Below are 22,805 nucleotides of genomic sequence, written 5' to 3' on the forward strand. Positions count from 1 at the left end.
CCCGCCCGTCCCCTCACACGGCGGGGCCGGGCCCGAGCTCGGGAGCGAGCAGCAACTTTGGGAAAAGCGGCGCTGGGAACCCGCCGGGAGCGCCTGGAAAAGAAGAGACTTTGAGAAAAAGCTCGCTGATTTCGCGCTGCGGGTCTGGGAAAAATTGCGGGTTTCCGGCAGCTTCCTGAGAAAGCGACGGAGCGGGGAGAGCGGCGAGTTCGGGACAGCGTTAAAGGAAAGCCGGCAGGATTTGCGAGATCAGCAAAGGGAACTGGGAGCGTTTGGGACGGCGGCAAAGGAAACCCGGCGGGTGTCCGAGGAGTTTTTTATTTTGTTTTGCGAAGAAAACGTTTCAAAAAGAGCGGGTTTTCAAGGAAGAATAAAGTTCCGGACCGCGTCGGTGAGGAGGCGAGTGCCGGTGCTGCCAGGACAGGTTGGGTTGGATTTCGGTTTCTTTTATTTATTCTCCCCACTCCCCCTCACCCCCGCCCCCCCTTTTTTTTTTCTTTTTCCTTATTCTCTTTTTTTTTTTTCTTTCTCTTTTTTCCCCCCCTCTTCTTTTTTTCCCCCTCCTTTCCCCCTTCCATTTCCTTTTTCCCTTTTTTTTTCTTCTTTTCCTTTTTTCTTTCTTTTTTTCTCTTCTCCCTCCCCCCACCCTTTCTTTTCCTCCTTTTCCCCCTTCTCATTTCTTGTTCATTTCTTGTTCTTTCACTTCTTTTGTTCCTCCTTTGAGGCCAAACCCTGCCAGGCTGGCAGCAATCCCAAGGTGTATTATCCACCAATTTTTCCAACATGAGCCAGCGCCCGGAGGAGCCCCAGCCCCGTCCCTCGCACAGATCTGTCGTTCCCCGGTGTTATTAATTGTTTTTTTCCTCTGCTTTTCCCTTTTCCCCAGCGTTGTCGCAGCTGTTCCATGGCTGCGCGGCGCTGGAGGGGTCTCTCCTTTGGGAATCTCTCGGGTTGTCCCAACGGCTCCCAATGGATCATGGATGTGTTCAATGAGTGTGCCCAGGACAGCCGGGATGTCGCCAGCATCGTCCTGGGGCTGGGCTCCATCGGCTGCTTCATCGCTGCAGCCTTCCCGTGAGTACCGATCCGAAATCCCGTGAGTACCGATCCCAAATCCCCAGGGAACCGCTCCCAAATCCCGTGAGTACCGATCCGAAATCCCGAGTACCGATCCCAAATCCCCAGGGAACCGCTCCCAAATCCCGGAGTACCGATCCCAAATCCCAGGGGTACCGCTCCCAAATCCCGTGAGTACCGATCCCAAATCCCCAGGGAACCGCTCCCAAATCCCAGAGTACCGATCCCAAATCCCGTGAGTACCGATCCCAAATCCCCAGGGAACCGCTCCCAAATCCCAGAGTATCGATCTCAAATCCCAGGGGTACTGATCCCAAATCCCAGAGTATCGATCTCAAATCCCAGGGGTACTGATCCCAAATCCCAGAGTATCGATCTCAAATCCCAGGGGTACTGATCCCAAATCCCAGGGTATCGATCCCAAATCCCGGAGTATCGATCCCAAATCCCCGGGGTACCGCTCCCAAATCCCAGGGGTACCGCTCCCAAATCCCCTGGACACCGCTCCCAAATCCCTGGAGTACCGCTCCCAAATCCTGGAGTATTGCTCCCAAGTCCCCTGGGTACCGCTCCCAGATCCCCGGGGTACCGCTCCCCAATCCCGGAGCATCGCCCCCCACATCCCGGGCAGCCCTTCCCGGGGGATGGCAGAAACCGAGCTGCCAGCACAAATGCGATGATAGAATTTTTGAGTGCCCCCGGCGGATTTGGGGCGCGGGGAGCCCCGGCGGCGGCCGTGGCGCCGTTGCCGTGCCTGGCAGCCGCAGTGTCCCACGTCAGGCACGTGCAGGGCCGGCAGGACGGGTCACACTGCCGAAGGAATGTCCCCGGGAGCCCCGGGGTGCTTGGAAGTGCTGACACAGGGGTGGCGGAGGGGCACGTGAGGGGTCACGGTTCTGTCGCAACCGGAGGGGAGGATCCTGCAGCCGGGATCATCCTCCTGCTCCTCCCGCGGGGCGCTCGCTGAGCACCGGCGCGGCTCAGGAGTTCCCCCTGGGCAGCGTGGCCTCGCTTTTCCTCCCGTGACTGCTTTGGGATCCGCAGGAGCGCCGGGGATGGCTCCCGGGTAGCGCTGAGGGTGGTGTTTGTGCCTCTGCCCCATGCTCTGCAGGCAGTTTTACCAGGCCTGCAGAACGGGCATCATGGACCAGGCTCTCTCCATCTATTTCCTGCTGGGGTGGCTGGGCGGAGACCTCCTCAACCTCATCGGTTCCTTCCTGGCTGATCAGCTGCCCCTGCAGGTACCGGCCCGGGCTGGCTCTCAAACTCCCCAGCTCCAGGGAGGAGGGACGGGCTGGGAGCTGCTTTATCCAGAGCTGCAAACTGCCCGGGATGCTCCCTCTTTGCTCCCAGAAATGCTCCCCTCTCCCATCCTGGGCTTTCTCCCTTTTTTCTCCCCTGGGTGTGGTCCGTTCTCTCCCAGGGATGCTCCCTGTTTTCCCTTCTCTGCCAGGGTTGCTCCCTTCTCCACTCCCCAGGGACACTGGGAGCATCCCTGTGGGATCCTCCCAGCCCTGTCCCCAGCGTGTCCCCTCCCCGCAGGTGTACACGGCCATTTACTACGTGCTGGCAGACCTGGGGATGCTCTCCCTCTACTGCTACTACCGGGTGAAGAACGGGGGCAGAGCCTGTGAGTTGGGGCAGGGCTGGGGCCTCTGCTCCCCGGGGCACTGGGGGCATAGAGGGGGGATTCCAGGGGGCTCTGGGAGCCCGGGGGGGATTCCAGGCACACAGTTTTTAGAGGCCTCATTGCTTGCTAGGTTGTTTGTTTTTCCCTTGGGTAATTTGAGCCCCTAGGAGAGCCAAAGCCAACAAACAGCTACAGCCTGGGCCTGGGGTTTCTGCAGACCCTGCAACCCCCAGCACGGTGTGCAGGCTGGAAACGACCCCCCCTGTGAGCCTCACTGGGCACAGAAATAAATAAATCGCCCTCAGTTACGCGGTGACTCCACCTCGGAGCTGGGAACCAGACAACTCCTGACTCAGGCAGGGCTGGGAGGCAAAGGGGGAAGTTTTCTGACTTCTTTGAGGTCAGCGCTCCAGCCTTGACAGGGAAGTTCCTGTCTGTTCAACTGGACTGAAAAGGGAACCTGAGCAGTTCTTGCAGGGTTTAAACAGTCAGAGGGAACAGAGAGAATCCCCTTTCCAGCACTGCTGAACCCCAAACAGGCTCCTCGGGACTGGGATAATTATTTAACTTAGTAAAGACATGTAAAGTTATTGGCCAGTTGGTATTTGACCTGTCAGATACATAGTTTTGTTAAGGTGGAGAGCTTGTTTACTGAATACAATCACTTAAAACAACTGAAAAATAATAAGTTACTACTAACAAACAAGCCACAGCAGGGCTTGCTCTGGCAGGGATATGAGAGTGACTTAAGGCACTGAAATCTTCTAGTGGGGATGGTTTTTAAGGGCCCTAAACCCAAAGAAACCGAGATAGGAGCGTTTTCCTTCCTGATAAGGTACAAATTGGGCACAACACTGGGAGATAAATCACACCAATCCCCCACAGCAGCCACTGCCCCATCCCTTGGTGAGATAAGGGAGAGTCTGGAAGTTTCCTCACCCCAGGAGTGTCCCGGCAGCCCCGGTGCTGGTGGGGGTTGCTGGTTTGTCCCTGATCAGGCTGTGTCTGACTCCCTGCAGTCCCTGCTCCCATCAACGCAGCCTTCGTGTTCCTCTCCGTGGGGTCCCTGTCCAGCCTCTCCCTCCTGGGCAGTGCCAGCACCGAGGATCCAGGGACCTTCAGGGGGAGATCTCTGCTCTCAGCTCCCGGGGATGAGCTTGCACCGAAGGTGAGCCAGCTCCTGAACCTGGGGGTGGGATGTCCCGCTGGATGCTGCCATCCCAAAACACCACCCTGGACCCCACCACGTCTTCTGGGGTTAGGGGCTGTTCCTATTTCAGGTACAAATTGTTCTCCAGGAGACTGTGACAGCCTGGGAAGGAGACCCTGGAAAGAGAGCTTTGCCAAAGATTCTTCCAAAAATTCAAAGCTTGCTGCAGGATTTCAGAGATTTCAGGGCATTTTCACTTCAAACTTCAAGCACTTCTGTGGGGGCTGCTCAAGAGTCAGCAAACCTCACATTTCCCACATCTCTGTTTGCAAACAGACTTTATCCCAGGTAGCTGCATAGGATGGACAGTCTCCAAAACAATGTGGTTCCTGTTACCAGAAAATCTGAGACTTCTCCCCTTTGATTCTTTCTCCAATTGTCCACATTTATATGTATTACTGAAAATCAAACCAGCAAGAAAGTGCAGCAGGGTAACTGAGCTGGCTGAAACTGAAGGTAGGTTTGCAAAATAGTTTTGCTCTGGCTATAGAGAAGGAACTCTCTGAGCAATGCAAATAAACCCAATTCCCGTTACAACAGATTGCACTGGGTATTTTCCTGTGGCAAAGTGAAGTGTAATTATCAGTTGTGATTATCACCCTAGAGGAGAGGAGCTGAGCACAGGCGGGGCTGGGTGTGGCTGTGCTGGGGCTCTGAGCACAGGGACTGTCCCTGTCCCTGTCCCTGCCTTGCAGCCTTTCTCCAGGACTGAAATCATTGGATTTACCATTGGCTCCATCTCCTCCGTGCTCTACCTGTGCTCCCGAGTGCCCCAGATCTGCACCAACGTGAGTGCCCAGCCTGGGACCCCAGGGCTCCTCACTCTCACTCCAGGGGGCCTGGGGAGTCTCCTTTCACCTTGGGGGCTTCTCCTTTCTCCTCTGGGGGATCTCCTTTTCGCCTTTCTCCCCAGGAACTTCTCCTTTCTCCCCAGGAGCTTCTCCTTTCACCTCTGGGGATTCTCCTTTCTCCTCTTTGCTCCAAGGTCCCAGGCCCCATCTCTGATCATTCCATAAGGGACTCTTTCTCTGTATTTATTTTTCTCCCCTCCCTTTACCCCACCAATATTCTGAGGGTGGGCCTTGCATTCTGTCCTATTTGCAAGCCGAAGGGGAACTAAGAGACTCTCAGCATTGTCACCGCTTCTCTTTTTTTAACGCTGGGGGAGAGGATGATTAATACCACGTTGTGCAGAGGTTTAGGAGAGCTGCAGCCAAGCTCCTCTCCTCTCCCTCTTTTCCCAGTACAAGAGGAGATCCACCAGCGGGGTCTCCTACTCTCTCTTTGCCCTGGTCATGCTGGGGAATTCCCTGTACGGCCTCAGCGTCCTCCTGAAGAACCCGGAGCCAGGCCAGGGCCAAGGTGATTACATCCTGCACCACCTGCCCTGGCTGGTGGGCAGCCTGGGGGTCCTGGCCCTGGACGTGGTCGTATCCTTTCCCCTGGCACGGACGGGCTCCCACCTGGCAGCAGGGCCTTGCAGGGAGTGGAACAGGCAGGGCTGGGCAGGAGGGCTGGGCTGATGCTGCTCCGTGGAGCTGTGCTGTTGCACAGGCTGGGAAACGCCTCAGCCCCTGGTTTGCTTTGAGCTCCTGGCCCCGTTCCCACCTCTCCTGGCACAAACTCGGGGTGCTGGCACCCGGTGCCTGCCCGAGACCCGCCCTGTGAGCGTGCAGAGCCTTGACCCCTGCCCAGATCTCCTTCCAGTTCCTGGCCTATCGGAAAGGACGGCCCGCAAGCGTGGAGGAGAGGGATGCACTCCTTGGGGAGCAGGATGAGAGCCCCGAGAGCTGACACAGGGCCCTGCCCCGCAGCCAGAGGAGGAGGAGGAGGAGGAGGAGGAGGATGCACATGAGGAAGGCCTTAGGGCCGGGCAGACCGGCCCCTCCACCCAGCTGGCTCCTGGCAGAAGTGACCCCAAGCCCGTTGGGTGACACCTTGGACTGCCAAGGCGGTGGCAGAGGATGCTGCTGGGACACCTCGTGCCTCTTTGATACCAACCACGCTTTCAGGATAAAAGGGAATTTTTGGATACCTCAGTGCCCCACAGCTGAGCCTGGTCGCTGCTGCGTCTCCCGAGGGTGATCTGGAACTTCCTTGGTGCTGAAAAACCTGGGGAGGGGACAGAGATGACTGACCCACAGGCATGGGGACACGAGCACCCCTGTGAGCTCACACCTCTCCCCTCAGCTCCTTCTGGAAGACACACGGGGCTGGATCCAGTGGGGAAGGAGCAGCAGAGCCAAAGTGTTCAGTCCACACCTGTTTTAATGAGCGCGGCTCACCCGTCTATAAAACACGTCCTTCCCCACCTGCCTCCCCTGGCTTCATTGTGCTGCTTGACCTGGCAGCTCCTGCCTCTTTCCTAATGTGTCTCACAGCCCCGTTTCTCTGACTTCTCATTTTTTGCCTCACCCATGTTTTAATTGCACGGATTCCTTGGGGAAGTTGCTCCGTTGCCGTTCCCCTGCAGAAGAGCTGCCTCTGCTTGCTTTGCTTTTCGGTTCCTGCCCTCTCTCCTTGATGAATCTATCAGTTTGATGAATTTATCCTCAACCTGATGAGTTTATCCCCAGCACTGCTGAGTTTATCCCCCTCGGGGCCCTGAACTCAGCAGTGCCCCTTCACCGGGGAAGCAGGGGTGCTCTGAGAAAAGCTGTGTCCCCATCAGCACTGGAGCTGTGGCCAGGCTCCCTCCCGTGTGCTGAGCTCTTCCTGCTGGGGATGAGCAGCTCAGTCTCCCTGGGAAAATGAGGGAAACCTCCTTTCCAAAGCTTGGAGAGCCTTCAGGAAAAACGATCACAGCTTGGCCCTGTGAAAACAAGAGCTTTCCTTTCCCTGCAGTTGCCATCAGCTCCTTCTGCTTCCCTTTCCCCTCTCCAGCTCCCTTCCTCATACCCAGCACCGTGTCTCTTTTGGCTTTAGCTCCACCGTCATTAATTCATGATTCCTCAGCCAGTCCCTGGCATTTGTCCTTCCCAAGGAAGTTACTCTGCTTTGTCCTCACACTGAGGACACCAGTCCATGGTTCCACAGCTCAGCCTGGACCTCACATTAATGGGATTCCGACAATGGGATCTCACATTAATGGAATCCCGACAATGGGATCTCACATTAACGGGATTCCAACAATGGGACCTCACATTAACAGGATCCCAGCAATGGGATCTCACATTAACGGGATCCCAGCAATGGGATCTCACATTAACGGGATCCCAGCAATGGGATCTCACATTAACGGGATCCCAGCAATGGGACCTCACATTAACGGGATCCCAGCAATGGGACCTCACATTAACGGGATCCCAGCAATGGGATCTCACATTAACGGGATCCCAGCAATGGGATCTCACATTAACGGGATCCCAGCAATGGGACCTCACATTAATGGGATCCCAGCAATGGGATCTCACATTAACGGGATCCCAGCAATGGGACCTCACATTAACGGGATCCCAGCAATGGGACCTCACATTAACGGGATCCCAGCAATGGGATCTCACATTAACGGGATCCCAGCAATGGGATCTCACATTAACGGGATCCCAGCAATGGGACCTCACATTAATGGGATCCCAGCAATGGGATCTCACATTAACGGGATCCCAGCAATGGGACCTCACATTAATGGGATCCCAGCAATGGGATCTCACATTAACAGGATCCCAACTGCTCCGTGCCCTCCAAGCTGCACCAGCAGGTTCACTGAAACAAGCTGGGCCAGTACTTGGGACTGACCCAGCTGCTCCCAGAAAGGAAATGTATTTTTCAGCCTCTCTGAGCCCCTTGAAGCAAGTGAGTGGGTTTTTACTGGATTAATTCATGATTCTGCCCTCCAGATTCAGAGGCAAAGGGGCTGCTCACCTCGTCCTGAAGCCAGCAGCATTTCCTTTCCTGTCTTTCCCTGGGAACTGTAGAACGATTCATACCCAGTTTTAATCCAAACCATGAGCAAATCCTCCATCTCTGCCACTCACAACACTAAATAATTGTCACATACCGGCTTTTCTTAAACCTGGACCAAGAACTTTTGCCATAAGGAGCAAAGAGGGCATACAGATACAGAGATATAGATAGATATAGATATATAGATATAGATATATAGATATTGATATCGATAGATAGATATAGATATATAGATAAATCACAGTGTGTCCCCAGAGGAAGCAGGAGTTAGGTACAAAGCTGACCTACTCTGACTTTACTCAGGCTGAGCAGGCTGGAGCAAGGCGAGCAGCTGCAGCAGTTTCACACCCACAGCCCCCTCAGGGGACTGGAAATTCCCGAGGCTCTCCCCAAGGTTCCCATCCCTCCAGGTCACTGCTGCAGCCCCTTCCCCGTGTTCAGGGTTTTGCAGAGGCAAAGGTTAAAGCAGAAACTCCGAGCCCTGAGGAGCCAGGAGCCTCCCCCTCCCAGGCTGCAGAGCTCACACAAACCCATCTCCCGCTTCAGAGAAGGTCTGTGTCGGGACAGACCCGTGAGACAGCAGCCAAATCCCGGAGCGTTCCCCGGGGGATCCCGTCCTCTGTCCCACAGGAGCTCCGCACCTTACACAGGCTCTGGGTGAGCCCTGGCCACCTGCACGAGTCCGGTGGGACACGGTACCAAAACAAATTAGAGCACATTAATTAATCAGTGCCAACAGTCCCCACCTGCAGAGGGTGACACGGAGGGCAACTCCCAGAGCCAGGGGCAGGAGGAGCCCAGCAGATCTCCACGTGCTTCCCCTGGATGAGCTCGGGTACACCCAAAGCCTGCAGCAGCAGCGATCCCAAAGCTGTGCCAGGTCCCTGTGCCCACCAAGGGCTCAGGAGGGGACACTGGGGAGGGCACAGCTGACACAGGGAGCAGCTTTGGGGTCAGCAGCATGGGAGGAAGCACCCGCCCCAGCACAGCCCCTGTGCCCAGGGCTGGGCACCAGGAGCCCCTGGGGCCGAGCACCAGGAGCCCCCGGGGCCGAGCACCAGGAGTCCCCGGGGCCGGGCACCAGGAGCCCCTGGGGCTGAGCACCAGGAGCCCCCGGGGCCGGGCACCAGGAGCCCCCAGGGCCGGGCACCAGGAACCCCCAGGGCTGGGCACCAGGAGCCCCCGGGGCCGGGCACCAGGAGCCCCCGGGGCTGAGCACCAGGAGCCCCCAGGGCTGGGCACCAGGAGCCCCCGGGGCCGGGCACCAGGAGCCCCTGGGGCTGAGCACCAGGAGCCCCCGGGGCCGGGCACCAGGAGCCCCCGGGGCTGAGCACCAGGAGCCCCCAGGGCTGAGCACCAGGAGCCCCCAGGGCCGGGCACCAGGAGCCCCCGGGGCCGGGCACCAGGAGTCCCCGGGGCCGGGCACCAGGAGCCCCCAGGGCCGGGCACCAGGAGCCCCCGGGGCTGGGCACCAGGAGCCCCCGGGGCCGAGCACCAGGAGCCCCCGGGGACGGGCACCAGGAGCCCCCGGGGCCGGTTGCAGCACACCCAGCGCCGCTGGGCAGATCCTCCTCCCCTAAATCCACCTGGATGTATTTCTGCTGGACGCCTGGAGCAGCAATCCCGGCACCTTGGAAGGGCCGAAGAGCAGTGGGACATCACACCCCCTTCCAGACAAACATTCCTGGATGGGGAACAGAAAACAAACCCCAAATAACCCTGCAAGGAAGGAAAGAGAAACAAGGACAGAACCACACACACACACCTTCCTGGGATTTTTTTTGGTTTTATTGTTTTAGTATTTTTTTTTTCTTTTTCTTTTTTTTCTCATTTTTTTTAGTATGGAGGCTCAAGTATCAGATGTAGATTCAATTTAAGCTTTAAAAAAAAAAAAAAAAAAAAAAAAACAACCAAAAACAAAAATCAAAACAAAAACCCCTTTTGCATTCCATAAAAATTGACAGAAAAGCGCCTTGGAACCAGGCTATAGTAGAAGAGCAGAACTTTCAGCAGGTCTCCAAATCACCATCTCCTGCACATCTGGGTTACTCAGCATCGTACAACCCCCAGGAACAGCCTCTCTTCCCTCCCTCCCTCCAGCCAGCCCCTGTGCCCAGCCCCCAAACATACGCGGAATAGATTCTTTTTCTTTTTTTTTTTAAGCTTTTTTTTTGTTTTGTTTTTCCAGTTCTTCCTCTTTCACACACCACAGTATTTAATAAATTTTTGTTTTACATTTTTTACACCAATGTAACAAAAGGCAGGAGGAGGGGGGTGAGGGAGGAAAAGACAAACAATGATCTGTGGCGATGCATATAAATGGGGGAGGGCGAGGAAGGGAAAGGAAAAAAAAAAATAATACATGGACTTCTACAGAAACATAGCCTAAGGTCTCGATAGTAAAATGTGGTGCAAAGTAGGCCTCAGAGACTGAAAAAGTTTGTACAGCTTTATTCATGGGGAGAGGATGGCGCTGCATGGAGAGTATTGGATGCAAATCGTGATGTGACCAACAGAAAAGGGCAGGGGGATGATTCTCTACGAAAGGAATCTAACGAGTGCATGGCATGGCTGGTTAGCACAGACAGGACTTTTAACTTTGCTGCTTTCTCTTCAAAGCCTCCACCAGGTCGTTTTTAAGAGCTTCTTGTTTTGATTTGTCCGCAAAAGTCTGCACAGACCTGCGGGGGGAGAAGGAAAGGCCGGGGTCAGAGGCGGCAGGAGGGCTTGGGAGCAGTCCTGGGAGCCAGGAGGAAGGAGAAGCCCCTCAGCCCAGGCTCAGCTCTGCCTGCTGGACCCCGGGAAGCAGAAGGCGACGAGAGCGCTGGGTGAGAACACAAAGCGAAACTCACTCTGGCAAAGGACCGGCACCAAACGCTTCCCCGGCAGCTCCGCCCGGCGCCGGGGAGATTCCCCAGGTTTTGTTACAGACTGGAGGCAGCCCAGCGTCCCACGGCCAAGGGGGTTAGCGCTCCTGCTCCCCCCAAAGTCCAGAGGAAATCCAGCCCCACCTGGAGAAGGGCCGGGCTGGGGAGCTCTGACCCTTCTGCAGGACTGTTCACCCAGGATCGCCTCCCGCCAGCCTTGGTGCCAAGGGAAAAGCAGCCAGAGGTTCTGCTCTCAAATCTGCCTCTTTTTGTGCCTTCCCTAAGGAATGAGTGATCAAAGCAGCTGAAGGAAAGCAGAGATACTGTCACAAGGTTATTGCAGGGCTTCCCTCTGCCTGGGAGCACGGAGGAAAAGCTCCACCGTTCAGGAATCGCCTGGGATCGGTGCCCTGGAAGATGCCTGTGGAGGAACCTCTGATTTCAACGAGACAGTTAAGGAATTTCCACTCTTTACAAGGCCCCTCTTAAATAAATCAATAGAATGGATTCTGTCCAGAACCAAACTTTTCCAGAGTGGCTACCACAGAGAAGTGGTGGGATCCAGCTGGGTGGGATTTCTCCCCACCTACACCACATTTCACAGCCTCAGCAGCACCTGGGATAGTCCAAGATTTCCCTGCCCATGGCAGGGGCTTGGAATTGGATGAGCTTGAAGGGCCCTTGCAACCCAAACTAGTCTGGGATTCTGTGATTCAGAGCAACCTCGTTTTCCCCTGGTTGCTGTCTCCTGTAAACAAGGCTGCTCTTTCTGGTGGTGATTTTCCTACCATTTTTATAACAGTATTTCCATTCTCTTGTCTCTGGAGACTTCTGCTGCTTTAATAAAAACATGTACATTTATATTTGCATTTGTCATAGGCTGAAGAAGTGGTTCTTGGCCACTATCAACAAATAGTGAGTTTCCCCCTTCGTCAGCTGAATGTGTTTGAAACAACATCTGTAACTCGTTAGGAACTGGAGTGGAAGGTTAAGCTGGCTCGGGGTTAGTCACTGCCGTGCACTCCTGACACTCAGAGCTCCAGGGAAAACGAGTGCAGCAACAAATCCTCTGGAGGCTGTGCACAGCACAAGCAAGTGGAGGCTGGCAATGTCTGAGTGAGCTTGAGCAGGGCTGCGTTTCAAGCTCCAAGGAAATTCCAAACGCACCGCGCTCTCGGGGACGGGCGTGTGGGTGAGCACACCTTTACTCTGAAGTCCTGGGAAGAACCTGTCTTTTTTTTTTTTTTCCCCCCAGCTCTGAGACTCCCAAGATTTCATTCTGCGGGGAGGACACTGGGACTAGAGGGAATTCCTTCGTGGAAGTGGTGTAGCAGGAGCATGAAAAAACTGCTGCTGCCCAAAGGGACGGAGCCCCGGGGGCTTCTGGATGCAATCGGCCCAATCCCACCCCAACTCCAGGCACAGCACCACGTGCTCCTCTCCTGCTCCCCAGCCCCAGCGCAGAGTGGTAAATCCTGCCCCAGCTGAGCGTGAGCTTTCCCTGGTGGAGCAGGGAACACCTGCAAGGAGAAGCGCAGCGTCGGGTGGCTGCGCCGCCGCCGCTCCCCGCCGGATTAGGGGTTAGTTCTTCCCGTTACCATGCAGGGGCTGGGCTGGTGAGTCCTGGTTTAGTGCTGCTCACACCTCACAGGCAGCGAGGGTACCTGGATTGGTTTAGTTATCAGGCTGGATGTAGATCTGGCGCTGGGTCAACACTTGAGAAAGTTCCCTCTGCAACTGCTTATACTTTTGGTTGTCGGGAATAGCATCGATAGATCTACAGAGAGCAGTGGGAAACCAGGGAGCAAAGAGGGAAAAGAGCAGTCAGAAGAACTCGGTAACGCAGAGCCGGGGCTCTGGGAACCACCAGGGAGGAGAAGGGGACGCACACAGGTGAGAAGGAGCAGGGACAGGCTGGAGGAGCTCCGGGTGTTCCCATCACGAGCTGCACACGGGGCCGGGACACCGAGGGATGGGGAGACAGCAGAGATTCAACCACAACAGCTCAAGGCAACGTTCACAGGAGAAAGACTCTGTTACAAATTCCCTCTGATGTCAATAAAAGCTTCCTGGCTTAACCCTGCTCTGCACAAAGGGACCCGAGGCTGTTCTGAGCTGGGCTTGGGGCAGAACCCAGAGCAGCAGAACCCAGAACCCCTCGCACAGCTCCTGCTGCTCCCTCTGCCCACACAGCAGCACTGATATTTAATTAACACCATTTTCCTCTCTTTCTCCACATCTCAGTGTGTGAGGGAAGAGCAGAGCATTTCTTTGTGCCCTTGGTTATTCTACATTCTACCCTGTGCTGGGAGGTCTCTCTCTACTTTAAAATGAAGTGATTTGGCATCACAGTTCTGCACTTTCCTCTGTGAGCATGAGAATTCCCAGCTGGGGATTTCCATGTCCAATTCCTGTCCAGGAACGAGCAGGGGCTGAGAAGTGCAGCAGGGAATTTAATCTCTTCTAATACACTGTATTTTGACCAGTGGTGTTGAGAGAAAGACAGAATTTAAAACAAAGTCTAAACACCACAAACCACTCACGTCATGACTTAATTCTGGGCCTATTTGTAAGGATAGTAGAGAGAAAAGACAGAATTTAAGCACAGCTTGCAGGACTGTGAAGAATAAAAGTAATGAAAAATAATCTGAAAATTCAAGTGTTAGTTGGGCTGTTCTGCTCCTGGTGAGGGAACGAGGGATTAAAACATTGCTTCAGATTCCTGCAGTAGAAGAATTCCCTGAACTCCACACAACAAATATTGTCCCAAACACAGGGAAGGGGGAAAAAAAAGCAGCTCAGGGCTGAGGTGACACCGCAGGGGTGAGAAGGGTCCCCCACCCTCTGCACTCCTCTTACCTCAGCCCATTAACGATGTCCTTCGTTTTTCCAAAATAAATCTCATTCAGCGTACTTCTGATTTTGTTCTCCATGTCCTGGAAAAGAAAACAGCGGCTCTTCAGCGCCTCAGCTGTTTGCAGGGCCGGCGCAGCACCAGGATCCCTCTGACCACAGCACCCCGAGATCCTCCCCAGACCGCGGGACACAGCCTGTGCCCCGGCCCCGCAGCCCGGGCTCTGCTCCTGCTCTCCCCTCCCAGCGCCTCCCTCCGCGCCTCGGGAGCTCCCTGCACCACGAGAGGGCAGCTTCTCCCCAGCTCTGCAGCGAAAATGCAACAGCCCTGGCACCAGCACAGCTCCAGAGCCCCGTCAGTCCCTCAGGGTGACCAACAGTGCAGAGCTCTGCGCTCAGCGGCGACCTGGAATTTTTGATTTGTTCTCTGAAGCTGCACGACAGAGCTCTGAGAGAGATCTTGGGACAAAGCAGCTTTTTTTTTTTTTTGGTTGCATTGCTTGTTACTCAAGAAAACTTTAAAAAGGGATCAAAATAGAAGCAGCTGCCTTTCTTGAATTTCCCAGCTCCCAAAAAATGCATCGGAGTTGAGAATTTCCTCCTTTCTTGGCTGTAACAATCAAGGAAATCTGGAACACCTCCAGTCGGGGCAGTCAGTGGTGCTGCAGCTCCTGGGCAGCTCCGCTCCTCGTGCTGAGCTTCCAGGACTGAGAGCTGCCACGAAACCCACCACTAAACCCAATTCCAGGGGGTTCCACAAGCACTTGATAGACACTGAGCTTTCAGTCCAAGGGACAGCGCTGTGTGAGTCCAAATAATTCTCCTCAAAAGCAGAAATGGGGGCAGGAAGTTGTCAGGGAGCGCTCAGGGGAGGAACCCTCACTGTGCAGGAACAAGGGCCAGAGGAGGGGTTTGTACCCACAAACTGAGGAATGAGTGAGCTGTTTGTAAAGAAAAATACTGAAAGAAAACAAAATCCTGAGCGATGGGACCGAATCTGGGCGGAAGCACCTGCACTCACCTCTACCAAGCGCCCGATATTGGCTATGTGCGGAGAGGAGTCGCTCACGGTCTCGTCCTTCTCCATCTGGAAGGGAAAGCACAGATCCATGCATCACAGGGCATCTGGGGGCAGGGCAGCGTCCAGGAGGGTCTGAGCAGCTCCTCCAGGGTGCAAACACAGAACCTCAGCGCGCTGAGAAACCCCCAGCGCCTGCCACGGGCACGGAGACGGGGTGGAGCGAAAAGCGGGAATGGAAACGAGCCCTGCTGCAGCCAGGCCCCACAACAGCCACGGAGCAGCAGCCAAGTGTCTTCTGCAGGAGAAACTGAGAGCTGGAACAGCTCAGGGCACAGTGAGACAGCCAACAGGACACAGGTCCCTGAACCAGCTGAGAACTTCCACCCCAACATCGAAGCTGGGAGCTGGAGCTGCAGCACTGGCTGGGTTTCACCTGACCGCGCCCATGGAACATCAGCCCCACGGCCCTCCACGGTCTGTGCGAAGGAAAATCCTTCCCCCACAGCTCTTGAGGTGAAAACTGCGGCCAAGACACAGCCAAGCTGTGTGGAACAACGAACATCAGAGCCAGGAACCTCGGGAAGATCTGCTGAGACAGCACCAAAACAAAACTGGGAGACAAATGCAGTGGGAAGAAGAGTCTTCAAAGGGTTTTGCTAATCCCACTGAATTCTCTTCTCCATCTGTTCCTATCCCTCCCTCAGGGCAGAGTTTAAAAATCTGGGCCAGCTACAGGTTTCTTCTAATAAACCAAGTGCGTAACAGGCTTGGGGAAGCGTGTCATCTACTCGGACCCCCCAAGGCACAGGAGAACCTGGAGGAGGGGGAGAAGGAGCAGCAGGAGGTTTCATTTTTGCCTCTCGACTGTTTACACGGACCGGGGACGCTGCCTGGAGAAGGGATCCAGCTGCAGCGCTGGGACAATGCAAACCTGACCCCCACAAACACGCAGCCACCCACGATGGGGAGCTGGGTGCTCTCAGCAAATTGCCCCACATTTGGGAGCTGGCAGCGGGGCAGTTCCTGCCACAGCCTCCCTGCTGTGCCTCCTCCACACCTGGACAGGCCCAGCTCCAGGGCTAACAAGCAGAATCTGAAAATAGAATTATTTAAAAAACCAGAACACGTATATTATTACATCTCCATAAAAACTGCTGCCAGAAGGAAAACATTTTTATGTGCTCTGCAAGGCCAGATGTTCCAAGAGACTGTTTAATGGAGTGCAGAGTCAGGATCAGCCATGTCCTACAAACAGTTGGGTTCTGTTGAGCTGGGGTTTTTAAAGGTTCCTTCCGGTGCCTGGCACTGCACAGGCTCCAGCAGCAGGACTTTTGCTGCTTGAATCGGATTTGCTTTGAGGGGAAGGAAATTCCCTCTACAGGCTGAGGTTAAGGGGCAGCTCATCTTCCCCCTGTCAGTCCCCAAGTGCTGCTGGGCTCAGCCTAACCCCAGGGTGAGCCCAGGCCCAGTCCCAGCCCAGTCCCAGCCCAGTCCCAGCTCTCCTGCAGCAGATCCAGGCCTGGCTGCCCCAGCCATCTGCTCTGAGTCTGACTCACAGGGAAACTCACTCCTCTGGGACACCTCCAGGGCTGGCTGGTCACTTTGGATGTTTCCTGCACGCAATAAAGCAGCTGCCTGGGCTTTCTGTAAACATTATTTGGAGGAATGACAGAAAGAGGGACATCTGAGCTGGGTAAACGCTTTGTTTCATCGTGAAACTGTCGGAAAATACCGGCAAAGGTAGAAGGGAACTCACCCTCCATTTTGCTCTGAAAAGCCAACGCCAGCCACAGCTGCTCTGGCCACGGAGCAAAGTGAAAATCCCTTTAATGAAACACAAACAGCAACGTGCGCCAAGGGCTCCCAGAGCCACGGGCAGGCTGAAGGCTCCAGGTGGAAAATATGTGGAATTATTTGGATATCAGTAAGGCTAAGCCTGGCCTGCCTCTCCAGCACTCATTTCAAACCATAACCAATAAATGGAGGCTGAGATCTCTGCAGGGCCTGCAGGAATCAGCTGAGATTTGCTCTCACCAGTGCGACCGAACGCATTTCCTTTGCCAAACTGTGCAGCCAAAGCCACGGGCAAACCTGGGGATGCTGCAGGACCTTTACCTGCTGCGTCCCTCAACTCCTCTGCTCCCTTTTCCTGAGCTGTTACAGAACTGAGCCTCTGGGAAATCCAGAGCAGACCTCAAAGCCACCTCACCCCAGCCCTGCCTGGGGCAGGGAAATCTTCCAATATCCCAGGGACATCTTCCACTGCCCCAGGGACACCTTCCACCATCCGAGGGACACCTTCCACTGCCCCAGGGACACCTTCCACCATCCCAGGGACACCTTCCACTGACCCAAGGACACCTTCCATCATCCCAGGGACACTTTCCATCATCCCAGGGACACCTTCCACCATCCCAGGGACACCTTCCAATATCCCAGGGACACCTTCCATCATCCCAGGGACACCTTCCAATATCCCAGGGACACCTTCCACTGCCCCAGGGACACCTTCCACCATCCCAGGGACACCTTCCATCATCCCAGGGACACCTTCCACTGCCCCAGGGACACCTTCCACCATCCCAGGGACACTTTCCACCGTCCCAGGGACACCTTCCACCATCCCAGGGACACCTTCCACTGCCCCAGGGACACATTCCAATATCCCGGGGACACCTTCCACTGACCCAAGGACACCTTCCACCATCCCAGGGACACTTTCCACCATCCCAGGGACACCTTCCACTATCCCAGGGACACCTTCCACTGACCCAAGGACACCTTCCACCATCCCAGGGACACCTTCCATCATCCCAGGGACACCTTCCACCATCCCAGGGACACCTTCCACTGCCCCAGGGACACATTCCAATATCCCGGGGACACCTTCCAATATCCCGGGGACACCTTCCACTGACCCAAGGACACTTTCCACCATCCCAGGGACACCTTCCACTATCCCAGGGACACCTTCCACTGACCCAAGGACACCTTCCACCATCCCAGGGACACCTTCCACTGCCCCAGGGACACATTCCAATATCCCGGGGACACCTTCCAATATCCCGGGGACACCTTCCACTGACCCAAGGACACCTTCCATCATCCCAGGGACACCTTCCACCATCCCAGGGACACCTTCCACCATCCCAGGGACACTTTCCACCATCCCAGGGACACTTTCCACTATCCCAGGGACACCTTCCACCATCCCAGGGACACCTTCCATCGTCCCAGGGACACCTTCCATCATCCCAGGGACACCTTCCACCATCCCAGGGACACTTTCCACCATCCCAGGGACACCTTCCATCGTCCCAGGCTGCTCCAAGCCCTCTCCCACCCAGCCTGGGACCCTGTCAGGGTTCCAGGGGCAGCCACAGCTGCTCTGGGCAGCCTGGGAGGTGCCAGGGCCTGCCCACTCTCGTGATGGAGAAGTGAGGCAGAAGTTAATTCCCCAGACAAGCCCTGTGAGCACATCCCTGCTGTCCCTGCACCCAAACACTGCTCAGCTGGTGACTAAAGAGGCTCCAGGACACTGCTGAGAGGGAGCTCAAAGACCACAAGAAGATCCCACTGGTGGAAAAACAAAGTTACAGCACCTGGAAGTGGGTGGGATGGGTCTCTCCATGAAATCTGCCCGTGATGGAAAGGAATGAGTCTCTGGTTGCTGAGCACAGGGATTTCCCTGGTGAGAAAGGGCAGCATGGCTCTGCTGGGGTTTCACTGAGCAGCAGCAGATGCCAGGACAGCTCTGCCCCTGCTCTGTGTGCACAGCCCAGCCTTCATCCAGCTCTGCAAAACCTTCTGCCCTCGCTGGAGAGCGTTCCAAGCTCAAAAATCAACGTCTGTGCTACTCTAACCCCAAATCCCAGGCCCTGCTTCCCTGTGACTCTACACCCTCCCCTTCCCACACCCCCAAATGTAAATAAACTGCAGGTCTGGGGCCAGCTTCTTTCTCAGCAAACTCACTTCCTCAGGCTCCTCCTGGCTCAGCAAACACACACAGAGGCTCTTTGTGCAGAGGACACCTCGGGAAGGCACCTGCTCGTCCTGCCGCGAGGAGCGGGCTGCAGGAGCCACACGGCACAGCGCAGCCCTGGCTGTCTGCCAGCAGAGGAGAAGCCTTTCCACCTCCTGTGCCCTGAGTGAGGCAGGATCACTCAGCTGCTCTCACCTTCCATCAAAGCGCAGCCTGATGGAACCTCAAAACGCAGCCGAAGCCCCTCGGAGCCGCGGCGGGCGACACGAGCGGTTCCGAGGTACACAAAAAGGGGACGGGACCCCCAAAACCTGCCAGGGAAACTCGTCTGCCAAACGTCTGCCTTCGAGCAGGAGGGCTGGGAGGTACCTGCAGCCCCCAGAGAACGTGAGAGGTCATTGAAAAGCTGCTGGCACGTTTCATTTCCCTGCAAGCCCCGCTCCCTGCGTGCTCTCGGGCAGTATTTACGTAGAACGACGTTTATCCCTAAAAATTCCAGCCAAACCTTCCCTCTGTGGGCAAAGGAGAGACTCTGCCACACAGAGCTGCTGCAGCAGCACCTCACCAAGAGTCCAGCTGAAGATGTTACCTCAGCTTTAGCTCTCCCAGAATTACAATCCCTGGATCCTGTGTGCTGGGAGCTGGCTGAGAGCTGATCTCACGCTCCCAAATGAATTAATACCTGCACATACATGAAGCAATTATGCATACAGATAAACTGCATGGAGCAGCGGATGTGACAACACACAGGGGTTTGTGCTGCACACTCCTGGAATGGATAAACACCCATTCCTCTTCTGGAATCTGAAATTCTGTCATTGAACTGATAAACCAAAAGCCTGAAATTCCAAAATCCACCACGCAAAGTGAATTAGAGCTGCACCAAGGGGAGTTTTCAACTTCCCAAAACAGGCTGAATCCTCTGTGTCCTCCCCCTTTTGTTATTCTGTCCACTCACAAATGTAAAATGTTTGTTCCTTCCTAGAAACAGAGACGACTCCTATTGTAGCAGTGAAAAAGTGCACTGGGAAATCCAAGGAGAAGCAGCTCAAGGCACTGGAAGAGAGATGTCAACTCCCAGAGTATGAAACACAACAGAGACAGGCCAGGGATGTGAGCGTCTGCACAGGAGGAACCAGGACACGGCTTCAGGGCAGCTGGATTCCAAGAGAATCCCACAGTCCTGGAATGGTCTGGAGGGATCAAAACCCATCCAGTGCCACCCCTGCCACGGCAGGGACAGCTTCCACTGTCCCAGGCTGCTCCAAACCCCACCCAGCCTGGCCTGCGACACCTCCAGGGTCCAGGGGCAGCCACAACAACAGACACCGTGCCTCGAAGAGAGAGGGAAATAAATCCCTCTCCAAAATTCAGTGCAACATTTAGGGCCAGCCCAGGCAGGAGCTCGCAGGAACGAGCCTGGGCATATTCAGGAAGGGCAGAGTTTCTCCAAACGGTGTCGACAAAGGTAACAAAACCCCGTTTGTGCCAGGTGCAGGGCTGCAGTGTCTCCCCTGCAGGAGTGAGGGCAGAGAACAGCAATTTCCAGAGCCTCACTGCAGCTCCAAGCTCAGCCCCAGCACGTGGCACTCCCTGAGCTCTGCCCCTGGCCAGCAGGTTCAGCACTCCACCAGCAGTCAGAAAAGAGCCCATCTGCAGCCACGAGGATGTTACCCTGGTTTTTCTGAGTTTCTTTATTAGCCTTTTGATTTTCATAAATGGAGTCAGATCTTTTAGTTACTGTACAATATTAGAGCAGTTTTCTACCTTTCCAACAGAAGTAACATAAACAAATCCTTTGGTTTTCATTCTCTGTCCTTTGTTTGCATATTTCTAACCTGAAAACAATTGTAACTGACAATTGGTCTGGCCACTGAGGCTGAGGGGTGGAAACCCCAAAAAGCCAATCTTCTGCTGGACCCACAAATGTATAAAAAGAAATAAACAAAGGGGTCTCTTCTCTCCGCTCTTCCAGCTGGGAGCTGGATCAGAAGAACCTCTGTGAAAATCTCTTGTCTGCGTGTGATTTCTTTGTGCGTCTCGGTGACATCGAGGCCAAACTGGTTTTGGAGGAATGGCTCTCAGCAGATTTCCCTTTCCAGGCGCTCACAGGCTGCTCTGCCATCAGGGTGTGAGCCAGGACATGACCAAGCCAGTGAACACTTCAAAAGCTTCCTCTCCAACACGAGGACATCTGCTACTCTCATTTTAGGATCAAAGGTGGCCCAGTAGCTTAAATGCTGAGTTGACCAGAATTTTGTGTAAAGTTACCGTGTACAAAGTTTTTTTTTTTCCAAAACATGACTGATACCTGCCAAGGTGAAACTGTTAACGTGATATATAAGAGGAAACCAAAACCAGTCCTTGGTGGCTCAGTTTGCTGCAGGGCTGATCAAAAAAGGAGAAGTAAAACTTCCTGCAGAGCTCGGGTGATGTGGGTTTAGAGCAAAGTCCAAGCCTTGCACTCAGGGCTTTAGTTTGGTTGCAGGTAAATTTGCAGCTGGGGACAAACAGCTCCCCCTGACACAGAACACCTCGAGGCAGCTGATTTCTGCCGGATTTCTGCAGGATTTCTGCAGGATTTCTGCAGGACTCTGACCCCTGCACAGCTCAGGCTGGAAGGTGCCCCCAGGTTCCCCCATTTGTGCAGGAGCTGCCGCGCCGCTCCTGACGCTGGAACCCGGCCCTGGCCTCCTGCACCACATCTGAATCCAATGTTCTGCTGCTAAAACGATGACAGGAGCATGAATCTCCCCCCGAAGCTCTGACAGGGAAAGTCAAAGCAAACAGGGCCTGGCAGCTCGGGCCAAGGTGTGCTGAGGACACCCACTGCCCACAGGCCCCTGTTGTCCTTGGCACAGCTCGTGCTCCAGAGGCCACGGCCACAGGCAAGCCCTTGGCCTGCACTTCACAGCTCTGCTTTACAGGATTAGCAAGGCCTGTGATTAAATATTTGTCCTTGTCACCGTAACTTGGGTGTAATTGCTGCAGGAAGAGTCAAAAAAAAAAAAAAAGGCTCAGAACTGTCTCTGTGCGCCTTTTTCCTTCGCTTGCTTTTCCATCAGCTTCTTCAACAATGTGGAAAAGAAAAACCACCCGGGCTGGGGGGCAAGCTGTGCAAGACTAACCCAGTTTCAGTCCCTCTCTGCAATCCCAGAGCCTCCTTGCCTTCACCTGGCTCAAACCTGTACGAAACCATGAGGTTTTTAACAGAGTCTGCATTGTCCTTTGTATGGAGAGCCCCAGTCCGCCCTGGGAAGGCTCATAAAGGAGTTTCAGCTGCTGCCAATCTCTCCAGTCACTCATGACCTTACAATGTGCCTCCTGTCCTCCAGAGTTTATTACTCTGCTCCAGTCACTGGCTTCCACGGCCCAAAGCAAGCCCAGCTCAGCAGCAGGGAGGCAGAAGGAGCCTTTGGCAGGTGGTGGGGCAGAAGCAGCCTCGGCCAAGGAGGTCCGGTTCAGATCCTGCAGGCAGGGATTGCAGCACTGCTGAGATCTGCCAGCCTGGCACCTTCCTGCAGCTCTCAGGAGGCAGGCAAAGCCATTAACGCTGGCCCAAAATCCCCTCAATTGTTTAGGACAGATTTATCTTATTTTTTTTTTAGGGGATTTTTTAAAATCGGTGTCCTGGTATTGCAGGAAGAAAAGGCTGAAGGAAGAGACTAAGTCATTGATGTCCTTAAAAAAATCTCACAGTCAGCGCAAAATACAGGTTTGTTCTCAGTGGTTTAGCTGGCTTTTAAAAGAGAGATGTAAGAAAAGAAGTCATGCTGTATTTTTATAATCCCACTGCAATCTCCCAGTGCGAAAGTGGGCAAATCTTACAGATAAAAACGTCCGCACCACGCACGGAAGAATAAAAACTCAGGAACAGCGAAGGACAAACCGAGACTCAGAAGCAAATCTCACCTCCTATTGAACGCTTCGTATTTTTTAATTAAAGTCAAGCACAGTTCAAGGTGCTTTCTGCTAATTCCACCCTGCCTCCACCCCTTCACTGGGCCTCAGAAGAGCAGGAGAAGCGCTGCTCACGCAGCACCGGACAAAAGCAGTGCTCTGTGCCCGGCTGGGGCTGCTGGACACTGCCACGCCTGTGTGCAGGGCACTGCCACACCTGTGTGCCATGCCTGTGTGCAGGACACTGCCACACCTGTGTGCAGGACACTGCCACACCTGTGTGCAGGGCACTGCCACACCTGTGTGCAGGACACTGCCGTACCCGTGTGCCATGCCTGTGTGCAGGACACTGCCACACC

General features: G+C 54.7%; 2 protein-coding genes across 4 annotated transcripts in view; one reads left to right on the forward strand and one right to left on the reverse strand.

The window, feature by feature from the left end:
- Positions 1-8: 8 nt before the first annotated feature.
- Positions 9-6,618, forward strand: SLC66A1 (solute carrier family 66 member 1). Of its 2 annotated transcripts, XM_040084478.1 has the most exons (8): positions 9-424; positions 887-1,074; positions 2,189-2,318; positions 2,620-2,707; positions 3,727-3,875; positions 4,613-4,705; positions 5,162-5,347; positions 5,613-6,618. In XM_040084478.1, exons 2-8 carry the CDS (start codon positions 905-907, stop codon positions 5,709-5,711), a joined length of 915 nt encoding a protein of 304 aa, XP_039940412.1. In that variant the 5' UTR covers positions 9-424; positions 887-904; the 3' UTR covers positions 5,712-6,618. The 2 variants fall into 2 exon arrangements, with proteins under 2 accessions (XP_039940412.1, XP_039940413.1); XM_040084479.2 differs by lacking the exons at positions 4,613-4,705; positions 5,162-5,347; positions 5,613-6,618 and adding an exon at positions 4,006-4,598.
- A 3,635-nt stretch (positions 6,619-10,253) lies between these two features.
- The window catches only part of CAPZB (capping actin protein of muscle Z-line subunit beta), a 62,112-nt gene continuing 49,560 nt past the window's right edge, over positions 10,254-22,805 (reverse strand). Inside the window, exons 7-10 of one of the 2 annotated variants that reach the window (XM_040084397.2) lie at positions 14,565-14,630; positions 13,550-13,626; positions 12,355-12,467; positions 10,254-10,504 (exon numbers count right to left, since the gene is read on the reverse strand). In XM_040084397.2, the coding sequence (XP_039940331.1) occupies positions 12,365-12,467; positions 13,550-13,626; positions 14,565-14,630 (246 nt within the window). In that variant the 3' untranslated portion in view covers positions 10,254-10,504; positions 12,355-12,364. The remainder of the gene's footprint in view (positions 10,505-12,354; positions 12,468-13,549; positions 13,627-14,564; positions 14,631-22,805) is intronic. The other variant, XM_040084398.1, reaches the window with a different exon arrangement.

Source organism: Hirundo rustica, chromosome 22, assembly GCF_015227805.2.
Source record: "Hirundo rustica isolate bHirRus1 chromosome 22, bHirRus1.pri.v3, whole genome shotgun sequence".
NCBI lineage: Eukaryota > Metazoa > Chordata > Aves > Passeriformes > Hirundinidae > Hirundo > Hirundo rustica.